Genomic DNA, 20365 nt, shown 5'->3' on the forward strand with positions numbered 1-20365 from the left:
TAATTTGTTTTTAACTGACTTGCCTAGTTAAATAAAGGTAAAATAAATATATATCTCTCTGTGTCTTACAGGGAGCGTCTGGCTAAAGAGGAGAAGAATGTTGAGGAGAAGCATCTAGAGATCCTGAGAAATCTAGTGACCATTAACACCAGTCAAGAGGAGTTGGACAGAGTAGAGCGAGCCACAGTAATTCAACCTGTCTAGATATGTTGGACATTAAGTGTCAACCTTCATGATGTAGCCATGTCTCTCTTCCTTTACCTTGGTGTTCAAACTGCGGTGACAAAAAACCTAGCTCGTCTTTTCTTACTAGTGCTGTCTTTGCTGATGGCTACTTTATTGAGGAATAATGTATTTACTATGAGAGCGCTATGTGCTTGTCTCACGTAGCTGTCTTAAGATTAATGCACTAATTGTAAGTGTCTCTGGATAATAGCGTCTCCAAAATGACTCGTATGTCTTCTCTGCTGTAGGAGGACAGCTCGTCATTGGGAGGGATGTTTGACTCCATGTGCAGTGACCTGGCAGGCATAAAGAAGGCGGCTGAGGAGGCCAAGACATATCTGATGGTCACCCAACCCATTAGTAAAACGATCTCCAATCTGGAGAAGAGAGTGGATGATCTCTCGGAGCTGCTGAGCCAAGCCCAGGAGCAGCTCACTGTCAAAACCAATGGTAGCTAACTGACAACCAGTTGCCTTATTTACATTTTTTTTATAGCCCAGTGTTTCTTCATCGTGGTTGTCAGGATCCAAAGGGTGCACATTACATTTTTTGCCCAAGCACTACATCTATTTACAATAATGCTGTGTTCATAACCAAGTGGGATGGTGGTATTTATCACATACAACTGGGGGTAAAAATCCACTTGACCTGCCCTCCAACTAGTAATACCTAGTGGGAAACAATGATTAATCCCTGAGCTCTGTCTTCTCACACATGCTGACCTCTGACATCACCTACAAAGAAAATTACCTCGGTAAAAGCATTTTAAATGCAACAACAAAACATTTTGTAAAAATAATTTTTTTTTTTTTAAATGTACTTTTTTTACAAACATGATAGCTGTACTTTGAGTTGATGGTTGACGCAGCTTGTTGGCCATTTTAGCCAATCGGCTTTCAACGAGTTCAGATAATTACCACTTTCCCACATGGTTATGAACGCAGCATAAGCAACGGCTTGAGGAGTTGATTATTTGAATCTGGTGTAATGCTAAGGCAATAACTAAAATGTGACACCGCTTTGGGTTCCCCAGGAACAGGATTAGGCTACACCAGTGTTTCATATCGCTTTCACATACAGTCATGGCCACAAGTTTTGAGAATGACACAAAAATTAATTTCCACAAAGTTTGCTGCTTCAGTGTCTTTTAGATATTTTTGTCAGATATTACTATGGAATACTGAAGTATAATTACAAGCATTTCATAAGTGTCAAAGCCATTTAGTGACAATTACATGAAGTTGATGCAAAGAGTCAGTATTTGCAGTGTTGACCCTTCTTTTTCAAGACCTCTGCAATCCGCCCTGGCATGCTGTCAATTAACTTCTGGGCCACATCCTGACTGATGGCAGCCCATTCTTGCATAATCAATGCTTGGAGTTTGTCAGAATTTGTGTGGTTTTGTTTGTCCTCCTGCCTCTTGAGGATTGACCACAAGTTCTCAATGGGATTAAGGTCTGGGGAGTTTCCAGGCCCTGGACCCAAAATATCTGTTTTGTTCCCAGAGCCACTTAGTTATCACTTTTGCCTTATGGCAAGGTGCTCCATCATGCTGGAAAGGGCATGGTTCGTCACCAAACTGTTCCTGGATGGTTGGGAGAAGTTGCCCTCAGAGGATGTGTTAGTACCATTCTTTATTCATGGCTGTGTTCTTAGGCAAAATTGTGAGTGAGCCCACTCCCTTGGCTGAGAAGTAACCCCACACATGAATGGTCTCAGGATGCTTTACTGTTGGCATGACACAGGACTGATGGTAGCGCTCACCTTGTCTTCTCCGGACAAGCTTTTTTCCGGATGCCCCAAACAATCGGAAAGGGGATTCATCAGAGAAAATTGTTTTACCCCAGTCCTCAGCAGTCCAATCCCTGTACCTTTTTCAGAATATCAGTGTGTCCCTGATGTTTTTCCTGGAGAGAAGTGGCTTCTTTGCTGCCCTTCTTGACACCAGGCCATCCTCCAAAAGTCTTCGCCTCACTGTGCGTGCAGATGCACTCACACCTGCCTGCTGCCATTCCTGAGCAAGCTCTGTACTGGTGGTGCCCCGATTCCCGCAGCTGAATCAACTTTAGGAGACAGTCCTGGTGCTTGCTGGACTTTCTTGGAAGCCCTGAAGCCTTCACAACAATTGAACCGCTCTCCTTGAAGTTCTTGATGATTCGATAAATGGCTGCTTTAGGTGCTATCTTACTGGCAGCAATATCCTTCCCTTTTTGTGCAAAGCAATGATGACGGCACATGTTTCCTTGCAGGTAACCATGGTTGACAGAGGAAAAACAGTGATTCCAAGCACCACCCTCCTTTTGAAGCTTCCAGTCTGTTATTCAAACTCAAACAGCATGACAGAGTGATCTCCAGCCTTGTCCTCGTCAACACTCACACCTGTGTTAATGAGAGAATCACTGACATGTCAGCTGGTCCTTTTGTGGCAGGGCTGAAATGCAGTGGAAATGTTTTTTGGGGATTCAGTTCATTTGCATGGCAATGAGGGACTTTGCGATTTTAATTGCAATTCATCTGATCACTCTTCATAACATTCTGGAGTATATGCAAATTGCCATCATACAAACTGAGGCAGCAGACTTTGTGAAAATGTAATATTTGTGTCATTCTCAACGTTTGGCCACGACTGTACACTGTAGGCGTATCTCTTTCAGCAATAACCTGTTAATCACCTGTTTTCAGTTGAGTTGTCGTTGTCTTCCGTTAAATTTCAGAACTAGAACATTATTGCAGACAAGCGCAGCAATCGAACGAACAGCTTGAAGAGGCTAGGAAGGTATTGTGCAATCGTTTTTGTTCTTTTCCAGCAATGGGACTTATTGTTTTGGTTTGTCTGTTCTACATAAAACCAAATTCCGCTAGGTTTTAGTTCACGGTTAACAGAGTAGTTCTGACAGACTTTTTTTCTTCTGTTTTCTCTTTTTAGTCTCTCGAGTCTCAGGAGCTGAAATTCTCCCACCTTCTGGATATGTGTCATGAGAAGGATGAGATGATCACCAGGCTTCAGCACACTGTAGACCAACAGGTCCAAGCCACGATCAAAGATGTATGTAGATTGTTAAGTGGTGCTTAGTTCTGACTAGCTAATGGACATCAGCCTGTTTCATACTTAGTATTTCTCCTTTACATCTAAAATTATACTTGACAGGTTCCAAATTCCCATCCTTATGTCACATTATAAATGCTCATATTCAGAATGTGATTATTTTTTTTTTGGTGTGTGTGTATATGTATATGTATGTATGTGTGTGTGTATATATATTTATTTATTTATTTATTCTTGGTTGAGTAGGCCATGCTTGACATCTTTAACATTGGTTGGGTTTTTCCTTGACAGAAGACTAAATTTGATGGCATCAAGGATGAGATCCTGCAACTGAAGAGCAGCTGCACTTGCTCCAGAGGGGAGAGGCCCAGCTCTCGCGCAGAGAGCCGCAAACGGCTGGTGGACCTCCAGGCCAACCTGGAGGACCAGCCCCCCAGCAAGAAAGGTACGGGGTGGGCTCCGAGCACTGCCGGGAAGCCCCTCCCACCGTTTGTTGGGGTGAGAGCAGGGGGGAGAGAGAACACAGCCAAAGGTCACAAAAACATCCGCTCAAAGAGGTGAATGTCTGCACTCAAGAACTAATGCTGCCCAAAGTCTGAGACTGGAGCACTTTTCATCATGTTTTTTTATGTATCCATGTTTGTGTTCCCCATTTCTGGCTTGATGTTTTTTAAGGGGTTGTATTCCATATGATTTTGATTATTAATAAAGTTTTTTTTTTTGTTGTTGCTATGCTGTGCTCAGATCTTTTCCAAACATTGTATAGCATTGGTATGAATTATTGTGTCTCATTGGTAGAGAGACACCACTTTATGTACTGGGAAATGGTCTTCACTAACTCACTATATTGACGTGGTTTATTAATGGACTGATTTTTCACATTGTTTGCTGACCAAAATTGCAATGTGTCCAGTTGTTTTGATATTTAACAAGCCAATGGTCCTAGTCTCATTCCACTGGCTAACGCTTAAGGAGCACACTAAATTTGGTTTGACACTGTTGAGCATCAAGTCAATCTCAAATAACATCCCACCAAACCTCAGAAGCTTTGCAAAACTTTTAAAGATAATTCAACAAGTGTCCATGTCTTTGTTAGGGTTCCTGGGGAGAGGAGTGGAGGAGATGGACAGATTGCACAGGGAGCTGGTGGAGGTACAAAAGGACAGTGGGCTTCGCCGAGACAAGCTGACGGAACAGAAAAGAGAATTCCCAAAGGCCCTAGAGGAGAGTGAGAAAAGGCCCCTGCAGAAAAATAAGCTGGGAGAGAAACCGGCCCAACAGCAGATCTCAGAACAGCAGCTGGAGGTGCTAAAAGAGAATCTGGCCCCACAGAAATTGAACTTGGAGCAGCTCAGGGCAGAAATGAAGGCTAAAGCCATGGCCCACCTCGACAGCGAGAACTCTGTAGCTGAGGTCGTGACCTTGAAGGGAAAGATGGCTGCACTGGAGGAGAAGCAGTACACCCACCAAACGGAGAGGGAGTCGGCCGTAACCGTGTCTAGGTTGTATAACGACGAGCTCATGTCCCAAACGAAGAGAGTAGCAGAGTTGGAGAAGACACTGTTTGAGAAAGAGGTGCAGGTGTCAGGCCTGCAGAGAAGGCTGAGGGAGGCGCGGGAGGATGACACCGCTACGGTGCAGGAGGCTCGTATAAGGGAGGTGGAGAAGAGGAGGGAGTTGCTGGCTGTGGCTGAAGAGGCCATCACTCAGAAGAATGCTGAGCTGGAGAGGAGAGAGCAGGTCATCACCAGGTTAGTGGGCTGGCTGGTACCTGGGGAGGCCTACGTGCCAATCCCAAATCATAACCTACGCCCTATGCACGTGTGGAAATCTGAGAGGATTTGATTGGTATAAGCAATATGGTGAAACTTCTGCCTAGCCTATCAGGGAGCAAGGTGTAGCTATTACAAGATTGATTGATTGTGCTTGTCCTCTCAGATCTTCACAAGTGCATAGTGCACAGGGGACGATTTGGGATTGGCCTACATGTTTCTTCCTTTCCCCTTCTCCAACTTACTGGTAAACCTCTCGAATGTAGTGCTGTTTGAGTTCATGTCTTGTGTTCATGACCACAGATTGAAGGAGACGGCTAAACTTGACTCCGACAAAGTGAAGAGTTTGAGCTTGGACCTTGAGAGGAAAGACGATGACACTTCTGATCTCAAAGAGAAGCTGTTCGACTCAAAAAAACAAATACAGCAAGTTCAAATGGAGGTCAAAGCTGTTTTAATATTTATTTATGCAACAGATACTATCATAGTAGGTTCATAATTACAATCCCTAATAACATCAATCACTAATAATGTATGAACCACTTTTAAAAATGTATGAATCACTATTGATAACGTAGGAATCACAATAATAATATATGAATCACTATTAATGTATGAATCACTATTGATAACGTAGGAATCACAATAATATATGAATCACTATTAATAACGTATGAATCCGAATAATATATGAATCACAATAATATATGAATCGCTATTAATAACGTATGAATCTGAATAATATATGAACCACTTTTTAAAAATATGAATCACTATAATAACATATGAATCACTATTAATAAAGTATGAATCACTAACGTATGATTCGCTATAATATGAATCACTATTCATAGCGTATGAACCACTAATAACGCACAAATCACTATAATAACGCATGAATCACTATTCATAACGTATGAATCACTATTCATAATGTATGAATCACTATTGACAACGTATGAATCACTATTGATAATGTATCAATCACTATTCATAACGCACAAATCACTATTAATAACATATGAATCAGAATAATATATGAATCACTAATAACATATGGATCACTATCGTATGAATCACTATTAATAACGTATGAATCACTATCCATAACGTATGATTCACTATTCATAATGTATAAATCACTATCCATAACGTATGAATCACTATTCATAACGTATCAATCACCATTGATAACGTCTGAATCACTATTAAAAACGATTGAATCACTATAAAAATGTATGAATCGCTATAAAAATTTATGAATCACTATAATGTATGAATCGCTATTGATAACGTACGAATCACTATAATACTATATGAATCACTATAATAACATATGAATCACTATTGATAATGTATGAACCACTTTTAAAAACATGAATCACTATTAATAATGTATGAATCACAATAATAACGTATGAATCACTATTCATAACGTATCAATCACTATTCATAACGCACAAATCACTATTAATAACGTATGAATCAGAATAATATATCAATCACTAACATATGAGTCACTAATAACGTATGAATCACTATTAATAACGTATGAATCACTATTCATAACGTATCAATCACCATTGATAACGCCTGAATCACTATTAAAAATGTCTGAATCTCTATTAAAAACGATTGAATCCCTATAATAATGTATGAATCACTATTGATAACGTATGAATCACTATAATACTATATGAATCACTATAATAATATATGAATCACTATAATACTATATGAATCACTGTAATAACGTAGGAATCACTATTAGTAACGTATCTCCCCTTTTTGTTTTCCTACCCAAGATCATTTCCATGCGAGAAGAGAAGAAATCTCTCAAACTAAAACTGCAGGACTTGGAGAAAGTGAAGAAACGGCAGCAGGCAGACTTGGCTAATAAAGACAGGACCATACAGCAACTGAAAACGGTATGTTGTTTTACTCCCACTCTTGGTTGTTTTACTTTAAATGTGTCCTTGTTGTTGAGCGGAGCTTGATCCAGCTCTTTCTCTTTCCAGGAACAGTCTGCTGACGAGAACCTCAAGCTCTGTCCGAACGTCTGTAAAGGTACATAAGCCTATGGATCCATACTGTTCTGCTCTGTATTTCTGTGTGCCATACATAGGCTGTGTTCTTGCCTACTACTTTAGTAAAATTACATATTGTCCTACATACTCTTTGGAACACACTGTTTAGTTCAAATGTATGCAGTAAGCAACAAATATCAACATACTAGACACCCATACTGAGAATGTGTAATTTAATACTAGACTCAGCTATACTGAGAATGTGTAATCTAATACAATACTCAAACATACTGAGAATGTGTCATCTAATACTAGACTCAGCTATACTGAGAATGTGTCATCTAATACTAGACTCACTTACACTGAGAATGTGTAATATCATACTAGACTCACTTACACTGAGAATGTGTAATATCATACTAGACTCACTTACACTGAGAATGTGTAATATCATACTAGACTCACTTACACTGAGAATGTGTAATATCATACTAGACTCACTTACACTGAGAATGTGTCATCTAATACTAGACTCACTTACACTGAGAATGTGTCATCTAATACTAGACTCACTTACACTGAGAATGTGTCATCTAATACTAGACTCACTTACACTGAGAATGTGTCATCTAATACTAGACTCACTTACACTGAGAATGTGTAATATCATACTAGACTCACTTACACTGAGAATGTGTCATCTAATACTAGACTCACTTACACTGAGAATGTGTCATCTAATACTAGACTCACTTACACTGAGAATGTGTCATCTAATACTAGACTCACTTACACTGAGAATGTGTCATCTAATACTAGACTCACTTACACTGAGAATGTGTAATATCATACTAGACTCACTTACACTGAGAATGTGTAATATCATACTAGACTCACTTACACTGAGAATGTGTAATATCATACTAGACTCACTTACACTGAGAATGTGTCATCTAATACTAGACTCACTTACACTGAGAATGTGTCATCAAATACTAGACTCACTTACACTGAGAATGTGTCATCTAATACTAGACTCACTTACACTGAGAATGTGTCATCGAAAGCGTTGTTTCCCGCCTTTCGTTCGTTTTGCTACAGCCCGTCCCCCCGATGTGATTATCAGCTGTTGACAGACACGCGTGGGTCTTACTATTATCTCCTTTAATAGCATGCAGAGAATTCTACAAGATGAAAAGCTGAAATGAGTTTGACATCTTGGAATTTAAAGCAGTACTTGATTTTCTAAATATCATTCTATAAAAATTGTATTTTTTTTTAACAAATCCAAAATGGCTACTGTTTAGAACACAAATAAGGGTATTGGGACACGACCATAGTGCTGACAGTTACACAAGGTAGTCCATTACCATATGCTGTTAGACTGACTGCTCTTCTCTCTGTCCTGTAATCATGGAGTTAGGATGCTCTTCTCTCTGTCCTGTAATCATGGAGTTAGGCTGCTCTCTTCTCTGTCCTGTAATCATGGAGTCAGGCTGCTCTCTTCTCTCCTGTAATCATGGAGTTAGGCTGCTCTCTTCTCTGTCCTGTAACCATGGAGTTAGGCTGCTCTCTTCTCTGTCCTGTAATCATGGAGTTAGGCTGCTCTCTTCTCTGTCCTGTAATCATGGAGTTAGGCTGCTCTCTTCTCTCTCCTGTAATCATGGAGTTAGGCTGCTCTCTTCTCTCTCCTGTAATCATGGAGTCAGGCTGCTCTCTTCTCTGTTGTCTATTCATGGAGTCAGGCTGCTCTCTTCTCTGTTGTCTATTCATGGAGTTAGGCTGCTCTCTTCTCTGTCCTGTAATCATGGAGTTAGGCTGCTCTCTTCTCTGTCCTGTAATCATGGAGTCAGGCTGCTCTCTTCTCTCTCCTGTAATCATGGAGTTAGGCTGCTCTCTTCTCTGTCCTGTAATCATGGAGTTAGGCTGCTCTCTTCTCTGTCCTGTAATCATGGAGTTAGGCTGCTCTCTTCTCTGTCCTGTAATCATGGAGTTAGACTGCTCTCTTCTCTGTCCTGTAATCATGGAGTTAGGCTGCTCTCTTCTCTCTCCTGTAATCATGGAGTTAGGCTGCTCTCTTCTCTCTCCTGTAATCATGGAGTTAGGCTGCTCTCTTCTCTCTCCTGTAATCATGGAGTCAGGCTGCTCTCTTCTCTGTTGTCTATTCATGGAGTTAGGCTGCTCTCTTCTCTGTCCTGTAATCATGGAGTCAGGCTGCTCTCTTCTCTGTCCTGTAATCATGGAGTTAGGCTGCTCTCTTCTCTGTCCTGTAATCATGGAGTTAGGCTGCTCTCTCCTGTAATCATGGAGTCAGGCTGCTCTCTTCTCTGTTGTCTATTCATGGATTTAGACTGCTCTTCTCTATTTTTATTTTAAATGTAACCTTTATTTAATTAGGCAAGTCAGTTAAGGACAAATTCTTATTTACAATGACAGCCTACCCCGGCCAAACCCGGATGACGCTGAGCCAATTGTGCGCCGCCCAATGGGACTCCCAATCACGGCCGGTTGTGATACAGCCTGAATTCCAACCAGGGTGTCTGTAGTGACGCCTCTAGCATTGAGATGCAGTGCCTTAGACCGCTGCGCCACTCGGGAGCCCAAAATGTATCTCTGTCTTGTATTCATGGGGTTCATTGTGCTTCCCCAGACCTTCAGGCTAAGGAGCGTATGCTGGAGGACATGCGTCTGGCTCTGATTGAACAGGAGGATACCCAGACCCAACAGGAGCAGGTGTTAGAGGCCAAACTGGATGAGATTGACGCCCTCACTGAAGGTGGGATTATTGCAAGATGTAGTTTTCCATGATGGTGTATATTTGGTGTTTTAGTTATTTTATTAGTTGGCTTTTCATAGCCAATCATTCAGAGTTAGAGACAGTAGATGCGGTAGAGAGAGAGTCCAAATCAGAAGGCCTGGGACAAGGTAGCACGTCCAGTGAACAGGTCAGGGTTCCATAGCCGCAGGAAGAACAATTGAAACTGGAGCAGCAGCACGACCAGGTGGACTGGGGACAGCAAGGAGTCATCAGGCCAGGTAGTCCTGAGGCATGGTCCTAGGGCTGTGAGTGAGTGAGTGAGTGAGTGAGTGAGTGAGTGAGTGAACTTAAATTCATACAGGACACCTGATAAGACAGGAGAAATAGTCCAGATATAACAGACAGACCCTAGCCCCCCGACACCTAAACTACTGCAGCATAAATACTGGAGGCTGAGACAGGAGACACTGTGGCCCTGTCCGACGATACCCCCGGACAGGGACAAACTGGCAGGATATAACCCCACCCACTTTGCCAAAGCACAGCCCCCACACCGCTAGAGGGATATCTTCAACCACCAACTTACTACCCTGAGACAAGGCCAAGTATAGCCCATGAAGATCTCCCCCAAGGCACGAACCCGAGGGGGTGCCAACCTGGACAGGAAGATCACGTCAGTGACTCAACCCACTCAAGTGACGCACCCCTGCTAGGGACAGCATGGAAGAGCACCAGTAAGCCAGTGACTCAGCCCCTGTAATAGGGTTAGAGGCAGAGAATCCCAGTGGAGAGAGGGGAACCGGCCAGGAAGAGACAGCAAGGGCAGTTCGTTGCTCCAGAGCCTTTCCGTTCATCTTCACACTCCTGTGCCAGAGGACCTACTGAAGAGATGAGTCTTCAATAAAGACTTAAAGGTTGAGACAGAGTCTGCGTCTCTCACATGGATAGGCAGATCATTCCATGAAAGTGGAGCTCTATAGGAGAAAGCCCTGGCTCCAGCTGTTTGCTTAGAAATTCTAGGGACAGTAAGGAGGCCTGCGTCTTGTGACCGTAGAGTACGTGTAGGTATGTATGGCAGGACCAAATCGGAGAGATAGTTAGGAGCAAGCCCATGTAATGCTTTGTAGGTTAGCAGTAAAACCTTGAAATCAGCCCTAGCCTTAACAGGCGTAATATTATCAATTTATTTGGTTCTAGTCAAGATTCTAGCAGCTGTATTTTGCACTAACTGAAGTTTATTTAGTGCTTTATCCGGGTAGATGGAAAGTAGAGCATTGCAGTAGTCTAATCTAGAAGTGACAAAAGCATGGATACACTTTTCTGCATCATTTTTGGACATAAAGTTTCTGATTTTTGCAATGTTACGTAGATGGAAAAAAGCTGTCCTTGAAATATTCTTGATATGTTCGTCAAAAGAGAGATCAGGGTCCAGAGTAACGCTGAGGTCCTTCACAGTTTTATTTGAGACGACTGTACAACCATCCAGATTAATTGTCAGATTCAACAGAAGATCTCTTTGTTTCTTGGGACCTAGAACTAGCATCTCTGTTTTGTCCGAGTTTAAAAGTAAAACATTTGCCGCCATCCACTTCCTTATGTCTGAAACACATGCTTCCAGCGAGGGCAATTTTGGGGCTTCACCATGTTTCATCAAAATGTACAGCTGTGTATCGTCCGCATAGCAGTGAAAGTTAACGTCATGTTTCCGAATGACATCACCATGAGGTAAAATATATAGTGAAAACAATAGTGGTCCTAAAATGGAACCTTGAGGGACACTGAAATGTACAGTTTATTTGTCAGAAGACAAACCATCCACAGAGACATTACATTTGATATTTTAGTCATTTAGCAGACGCTCTTATCCAGAGCGACTTACAGTAGACTGCATACATTTTTACTACATTTTTAAATACTGGTCCCCCGTGGGAATCGAACCCACAACCCTGGCGTTGCAAGCGCCATGTTCTACCAACTGAGCTACAGTAGCTACCAGAGACAAACTGAAATCTTTCTGACAGATAAGATCTAAACCAGGCCAGAACTTGTCCATGTAGACCAATTTGGGTTTCCAATCTCTCCAAAAGAATGTGGGGATCGATGGTATCAAAAGCAGCACTCAGGTCTAAGAGCACGAGGACAGATGCAGAGCCTTGGTCTGACACCATTAAAAGGTCATTTTACCACCTTCATGAGTGCAGTCTCAGTGCTATGATGGGGTCTGCTGCTGAAAAACATCCCCACAGCATGATGCTGCCACCACCATGCTTCACCGTAGGGATGGTGCCAGGTTTCCTCCAGATGTGATGCCTGGCATTCAGGCCAAAGAGTTCAATCTTGGTTTCATCAGACCAGAGAATCTTGTTTTTCATGGTCTGAGAGTCCTTTAAGTGCTTTTTGGCAAACTTCAAGCGGGCTGTCATGGGCCTTTTACTGAGGAGTGAATTCCATCTGGCCACTATATGAAGGCCTGATTGGTGGAGTGCTGCAGTGATGGTTGTCTTTCTGGCAGGTTCGCCCATCTCCACAGAGGAACTCTGGAGCTCTGTCAGAGTGACCACTGTCTTCTTGGGGACCTTCAATGCTGCTGAAATTGTTTGCTACCTTTTCTCCAGATCTGTGCCTCGACACAATCCTGTCTCGGATCTCTACGGACAGTTCCTTCGACCTCATGGCTTGGTTTTTGCTCTGACATGCACTGTCAACTGTGGGAACTTATATAGACAGGTGTGTGCTTTTCCAAATAATGTCCAATCAATCAAATTTACCACAGGTGGACTCTAATCAAGTTGTAGAAACATCTCAAGGATGATCAATGGAAACAGGATGCACCTGAGCTCAATTTAGAGTTTCATAGCAAAAGATCTGAATACTTATGTAAATAAGGTATTTCCGTTTTTTCTTTTTAATAAATTTGCACGAAAATCTAAACCTGTTTTCGGTTTGTCATTATGGGGTATTGTGTGTAGATTGATGAGGGGGGGAAATTATTTAATCAATTTTAGAATAAGGCTGTAACGTAACGAAATGCGGAAAAGGGGAAGGGGTCTGAATACTTTCCGAATGCACTGTATAAATGCGTGTACATGTATTTCACCCCAAATCTGAATACTGTCGGCGCTGGGTTCGACTGAGATTGACATGGTCTTGAATGGATTGGGGCTGTTCTGACAGCTAAAGGGAGGGTGCAACTCAATATTAGGAAGGCGTTTGTATACTCAGTATATGCAAAACATTGTTCAGTCAATTAAACATAGAATAGTAATTACAACTGACCATGGTGATAGTACTCAAGTGTTCTTGTTGTTTTTTGTTTTTTTTTTCCCCAGAGGTGGATAAACTGAAAGGACTGTTACGCTACCAAGACAGTGGGAAAGACACTGGAGCCCTGAGAGACAGCCAATCGGACGAGGCCAAGCTAGCCATACAGGAAGCAGTTCAGGCTCAAGTGACCTTGAAGGTGGACATCTCAATATGTGACTCACCACCTGGATTTGGTCTTATGTAGCGAAATTTGAAATGTATATTTTTACATTGGATAAAAGTAGATATTCAGAGCTACAAAATGGTATATCATACACTGCATTTTTGAGGAACAACAGGAAAGTAATTCTGCTTTAAAAGATGATGAAATTCACTCTCCTGTGAAGTCACTTGCGACTTACGCCTAGTTTCCTGAAACGGGTCACATATGTAGTTGTTGACAGTGTGTATTTTCTCCTTTATTTTTACCTTGGATTAGTCAGTACATGTACAGTGGGGCAAAAAAGTATTTACTCAGCCACCAATTGTGCAAGTTCTCCCACTTAAAAAGAGAGAGGCCTGTAATTTTCATCATAGGTACACTTCAACTATGACAGACAAAATGAGAAAAAAAATCCAGAAAATCACATTGTAAGATATTTAATGAATTTATTTGCAAATTATGGTGGAAAATAAGTATTTGGTCAATAACAAAAGTTTATCTCAATACTTTGTTATATACCCTTTGTTGGCAATGACACAGGTCAAACATTTTTTGTAAGTCTTCACAAGGTTTTCACACACTGTTGCTGGTATTTTGGCCCATTCCTCCATGCAGATCTCCTCTAGAGCAGTGATGTTTTGGGACTGTCGCTGAGCAACACGGACTTTCAACTCCCTCCAAAGATTTTCTATGGGGTTGAGATCTGGAGACTGGCTAGGCCACTCCAGGACCTTGAAATGCTTCTTACGAAGCCACTCCTTCGTTGCCCGGGCGGTGTGTTTGGGATCATTGTCATGCTGAAAGACCCAGCCACGTTTCATCTTCAATGCCCTTGCTGATGGTAGGCTTTGTTACTTTGGTCCCAGCTCTCTGCAGGTCATTCACTAGGTCCCCCCGTGTGGTTCTGGGATTTTTGCTCACCGTTCTTGTGATAATTTTGACCCCACGGGGTGAGATCTTGCGTGGAGCCCCAGATCGAGGGAGATTATCAGTGGTCTTGTATGTCTTCCATTTCCTAATAATTGCTCCCACAGTTGATTTCTTCAAACCAAGCTGCTTACCTATTGCAGATTCAGTCTTCCCAGCCTGGTGCAGGTCTACAATTTTGTTTCTGGTGTCCTTTGACAGCTCTTTGGTCTTGGCCATAGTGGAGTTTGGAGTGTGACTGTTTGAGGTTGTGGACAGGTGTCTTTTATACCGATAACAAGTTCAAACAGGTGCCATTAATACAGGTAACAAGTGGAGGACAGAGGAGCCTCTTAAAGAAGAAGTTACAGGTCTGTGAGAGCCAGAAATCTTGCTTGTTTGTAGGTGACCAAATACTTATTTTCCACCATAATTTGCAAATAAATTCATTAAAAACCCTACAATGTGATTTTCTGGATTTTTTTTCTTCTCATTTTGTCTGTCATAGTTGACGTGTACCTATGATGAAAATTACAGGCCTCTCATCTTTTTAAGTGGGAGAACTTGCACAATTGGTGGCTGACTAAATACTTTTTTGCCCCACTGTAAGTGTACTTCCAAGTATAAGTAATCATGTGTGTTTCTAGCTGTGTACTGAGAAACATCAAGTTGACAGGAGGAAGTGGCTTGAAGAGAAGACTGTTCTGATCCGGCTGGCCAAGGAGGCCGAGGATAAGAGGAACCAGGAGATGAGGAAGTTTGCAGACGGCCGCAAGCGTCACGCCAAACAGCAAACCCAAGTGGTAAAGCAACTTCCCCTCGGGGACCCCCAGCCGTTCCATGTATGACCTAATTCCACAGTTATCAAACCTGATTCAACTAATCATCAAGCCCTTTTACTAGGGGAATCAGGTGAGCTAGTTCAACAACATTGTGAAACGTCTGGGGATCCCCTAGGAGAGGTTTTCCTTAGAATACAGCTGCAATACCCTCTACAGACAAAGGCTGCATTTACACAGATCAGACCTTTTGCCAATAATTGGTTAAAAAGGTCAGAATTGGGCTGCCTGCCTAAGAAACCACTGTCTGTTACCCTGTAGGAAGGTCTGGTGGCCCAGCTCACTGAGATAGGGTTAAAACCTACTAAGAAACCACTGTCTGTGACCCTGTAGGAAGGTCTGGTGGCCCAGCTCACTGAGATAGGGTTAAAACCTACTAAGAAACCACTGTCTGTTACCCTGTAGGAAGGTCTGGTGGCCCAGCTCACTGAGATAGGGTTAAAACCTACTAAGAAACCACTGTCTGTTACCCTGTAGGAAGGTCTGGTGGCCCAGCTCACTGAGATAGGGTTAAACCCTACTAAGAAACCACTGTCTGTTACCCTGTAGGAAGGTCTGGTGGCCCAGCTCACTGAGATAGGGTTAAAACCTACTAAGAAACCACTGTATGTTACCCTGTAGGAAGGTCTGGTGGCCCAGCTCACTGAGACAGGGTTAAAACCTACTAAGAAACCACTGTCTGTTACCCTGTAGGAAGGTCTGGTGGCCCAGCTCACTGAGATAGGGTTAAAACCTACTAAGAAACCACTGTCTGTTACCCTGTAGGAAGGTCTGGTGGCCCAGCTCACTGAGATAGGGTTAAACCCTACTAAGAAACCACTGTCTGTTACCCTGTAGGAAGGTCTGGTGGCCCAGCTCACTGAGATAGGGTTAAAACCTACTAAGAAACCACTGTCTGTTACCCTGTAGGAAGGTCTGGTGGCCCAGCTCACTGAGAAGGAGCAGGACCTAGTGAAGTGGAGGAAAGAGAGGGATTCCCTGGTGACAGCTCTGGAGGTCCAGCTAACCAAACTCCTCTCCAGCATCGCAGACAAGGATGAACAGATAGCCAGTCTCCGCTGCCATGCCTCCTCTCAGCCAGCAGAGGTCAGTTCAAGCACACATGATGGACTGTTTAGTCTGTTGGGACTGTCAGACTATTTTCCTTTGGAACTATACAACTGCCCCAGTCCTAAAACCCCAGCAGAAATGGGCTTTTAATTTATCCGCCTGCCGTTTATCTCCATGTCCAGCCCTTATATCAAGTGTTTTAACATTTTATTTTCAGGACAAGCAAGGCTACAAGTAGAACACATAACAATTTGACATAAACAGTTGCATTCATGTTTTTTGTGTGTGAAAAATGTCATTAAAAAAACAAGGACCGCCAAGGCAAAAAGATCTGATAAAATGCATTGGTATTTGTATTTATTATGGATCCCCATCCGGGGGTCCAACAAAATTAAGGCAGTTCTACATTTTAAAAACATTACAATACATTTATAACAGATTTCGCATTATATTAAGTGTGTGCCCTCAGTCTACTACTACATATCTATAACACCATATTCATGTGTACATGTGTGTATAGTGCATATGTTAACTTGTGTTTGTATACGTGTCTATGTTTGTGTCGCACGACAGTCTCCGCTGTTCCATAAGGTGTATTTTATCTTTTTTTTAAATCTAATTTTACTGCTTTCATCTGTTACCTGATGTGGAATAGAGTTCCATGTAGTCATGGCTGTATGTAGTACTGTGCACCTTCCTTAGTCTGTTCTGGACTTGGGGACTGTGAAGAGACCTCTGGCATGTCTTGTGGGGTATGTGTGGGTGTCTGAGCTGTGTGCTAGTAGTTCAAACAGACACCTCGGTGCATTCAGCATGTCAACACCTCTCATAAATACAAGTAGTGATGATGTCCATCTCTCCTCCACTTTGAGCCAGGACAGATTGACATGCATATTATTAGTATTAGCTCTCTGTGTACATCCAAGGGACAGCCGTGCTGCCCTGTTCTGAACCAATTGCAGTTTTCCTAAGTCCCTCTTTGTGGCACCTGACCACATGACTGAACATTAGTCCAGGTGTGACAAAACTAGGGCCTGTAGGACCTGCCTTGTTGATAGTGCTGTTAAGAAGGCAGAGCAGCGCTTTATTATGGACAGACTGCTCCCCGTCTTAGCTACTGTTGTATCAATATGTTTTGACCATGACAGTTTACAGTCCAGGGTTACTCCAAGCAGTTTAGTCTCCTCAACTTGCTCAATTTCCACATTATTTGTTACAAGATTTAGTTTAGGGTTTAGTGAATGATTTGTCCCAAATACAGTGCTTTTAGTTTTTTAAATAGGCTTTAATTGAAGATATGGCAAATAGGAGTGGCATTATCAGTTATTTTTATTCAATTTAGTCACATGATTTCTCAATTTGCAATATGTTTGCCAATCGGTTGTACAGCCAGACCTATTTGCCATTCCTTTTGCCTCATCCCTCTCAACCATATCATTTTTCAATTCCTCATCAATCCACAGGGATTTAAGTTTTTACAGTTGTTTTCTTAATGGCTGCGTGCTTATTAGTAACTAGGCTAAGCAATTTCATAAATGTGTCAAGTGCAGCGTCTAGTTGCTCCTCATTACACACCACGGACCAACAGATATTATTCACATCAACAACATAGGAATCACTACAAAACTTATTGTATGACCTCTTATACACAATATTAGGCCCAGCTTTTGGAACATTGGTTTTCCAAGATATGGCTACTATATTGTGATCACTACATCATATGGATTTGAATACTGCTTTCAAACAAATGTCTGCAGCATTAGTAAAGATATGATCAATACATGTTGATGATTTCATTTCTGTGCTGTTTGTAACTAGCCTGGTAGGTTGATAGATAACCTGAACCAGGTTGCAGGCAATGATTACAGTTTGAAGCTTTTTCTTGAGTGGGCAGCCTGATGAAAGCCAGTCAATATTTAAATCATCCAGAAAATATGCCTCTATCACATACAGTACCAGTCAAAAGTTTGGACACACCTTTTCTTTATTTTGACTATTTTCTACATTGTAGAATAATAGTGGACATCAAAACTATAAAATAACACATATGGAATCATGTAGTAACAAATCAATCATGTGTTAAACAAATCAAAATATATTTCATATTTTACATTCTTCAAAGTAGACACCCTTTGCCTTGATGACAGCTTTGCACACGCTTGGCATTCTCTCAACCAGTTTCATGAGGTAGTCACCTGGAATGCATTTCAATTAACATGTGTGCCTTGTTAATTTGTGGAATTTCTTTCCTTTTTAATGCATTTGAGTCAATCAGTTGTGTTGTGACAAGGTAGGTGTAGTATACAGAAGGTAGCCCTATTTGGTAAAAGACCAAGTCCATATTATGGCAAGAACAGCTCAAATAAGCAAAGAGAAACGACAGTCCATCATTACTTTAAGACATGAAGGTCACTCAATCCCGACAAGAGTTATGGAGTGCTGCATCAGATGACCTGGCCTCCACAATCACCCGACCTCAACCCAATTAAGATGGTTTGGGATGAGTTGAACCGCAGAGTGAAGGAAAAGCAGCCAACAAGCGCTCAGTATATGTGGGAACTCCTTCAAGACGGTGAAACTGGTTGAGAGAATGCCAAGAGTGTGTAAAGCTGTCATCAAGGCAAAGGGTGTCTACTTTGAAAAATTTAAAATATGAAATATATTTTGGTTTGTTTAACACTTTTTTTGGTTACTACATGATTCCATATGTGTTATTTCATAGTTTTGACATCTTCACTATTATTCTACAATGTAGAAAATAGTAAAATTAAAGAAAAACCCTTTAATGAGTACGTGTGTCCAAACTTTTGACTGGTACTTTACATTATCAAGCATTTCACACATGTTATCCAGATACTGACTGTTAACACTTGTTGGTCTATAGCAGCTTCCCACCAGAATGGGCTTTAGGTGAGACAGATGAACCTGTAGCCATATTTCTTCAACAGTATTTAATATGAATGCTGTAAGTACAGAAGTTGTTTGCTCACTGGGAAATGAATATCCAATACAGGAAGTTGGTGGCACCTTAATTGGGAAGAACGGGCTCGTGGTAATGGCTGGAGCTGAATCAGTGGAATGGTATCAAACACATGGTTTCTATGTGTTGGATGCCATTCCATTCACTCCGTTCCAGCCATTATTATGAGCCGTCCTCCCCCAGGAGCCTCCACTGAAATGCAACTAGTCAGTGACAACTGTTTGGAGTTTGTGACAGCAACTACGTGAGGTTATAACAGTATTATAGACACTATGTCCTGGGATTTGTTATGATCGTCTATGTGTAGCTTGTGAGCGTCGTAAGAGCAAAACATGTTACATGTGCGTGTTCGTGAGACTTTCAGCTTTTCATTGATAGTGTTCAATAGTTTGTAGCTCTAACCATTCGGACTCTACAGACGTTTTTGTAAAAAAAAAAAAGACCCGGCCCCCTTTGCGGGATCTGCCCTTGTCTCAAACACCGCTCAGCCCAGTTAATCACACAGATGCAGAAGAAATAGACGAATCCAATGGTTTAATCCAGAACGCATGATGTTTAAAAGGGGTTAGAAGTCCAAGACACGCCAGCGTTACGGTTGGAATCGTTGCGTTAAGGTTGGGTGCAGGGTTCTTGGTCATTTCAATTTTAAATGATTTGTATTTTGCACTTATCCTTATTGAAAAATGTTACACTTATTTTATGCGCGTTGAAATGCTCTCTACAAATGAATTATTTTTATTGTTATTATTATCAATTATTTTGAATTTGAAATAAAAACAGACACAAACTCTGTATAGGGGCACAGTTCACTTTCAATGACTTATTGTGGTACTGTAGCATGATAAAGAACACACCTTTGGACCATGTGGATAGATAGCATTATTGGTCCACTGTTTCCTTACCGTTGTATTCTTCCCCCTCCCCCAGAGGGACCATGGCCAGGTGGAGGTAGAGGAGCTGCAAGGCCTTCTGTCTGACAGAGACACTGAGATTCTTAACCTGAAGGAACAACTGAAAATTGCATCCAAAGCCAGCAGCGACGTCTCAGCCCCTACTAAACACAGAGAGACAGCCAATCAGGTGAGGGAGCAGTCCTCCTTCATAACAAATAAAATCTAACTTTATTGGTCTCGTGCACAGGATACAGGGTGTAAACAGTACAGTGAAATGCTTACTTGCATGCTCTCCTCAACAGTTCAGTACACATTATCCAAAAATATGAATATAAAAATATTACTTATTTATTCAATCCCCTATCCGAATGTTGTATGTTGGTTTTGTTAATACAATGGATTT

At 41.7% G+C, this 20365-nt stretch overlaps 1 protein-coding gene across 11 annotated transcripts in view; it reads left to right on the forward strand.

Annotated features, from left to right (window-relative positions):
- The window catches only part of kif20ba (kinesin family member 20Ba), a 39262-nt gene that overhangs the window by 6903 nt on the left and 11994 nt on the right, over positions 1–20365 (forward strand). For 9 of the 11 annotated variants that reach the window (XM_029702921.1, XM_029702931.1, XM_029702953.1 and 6 more), the window contains exons 13-26: positions 72–186; positions 474–675; positions 2940–3001; positions 3152–3271; positions 3563–3716; positions 4368–5022; positions 5347–5485; positions 6849–6971; positions 7062–7110; positions 9721–9846; positions 13158–13288; positions 14848–15003; positions 15949–16125; positions 19997–20149. In XM_029702921.1, the coding sequence (XP_029558781.1) occupies positions 72–186; positions 474–675; positions 2940–3001; positions 3152–3271; positions 3563–3716; positions 4368–5022; positions 5347–5485; positions 6849–6971; positions 7062–7110; positions 9721–9846; positions 13158–13288; positions 14848–15003; positions 15949–16125; positions 19997–20149 (2362 nt within the window). The remainder of the gene's footprint in view (positions 1–71; positions 187–473; positions 676–2939; positions 3002–3151; positions 3272–3562; positions 3717–4367; positions 5023–5346; positions 5486–6848; positions 6972–7061; positions 7111–9720; positions 9847–13157; positions 13289–14847; positions 15004–15948; positions 16126–19996; positions 20150–20365) is intronic. The other 2 variants (XM_029702963.1, XM_029703012.1) reach the window with 2 other exon arrangements.

The sequence above is a fragment of the Salmo trutta genome, chromosome 2 (assembly GCF_901001165.1).
Source record: "Salmo trutta chromosome 2, fSalTru1.1, whole genome shotgun sequence".
NCBI lineage: Eukaryota > Metazoa > Chordata > Actinopteri > Salmoniformes > Salmonidae > Salmo > Salmo trutta.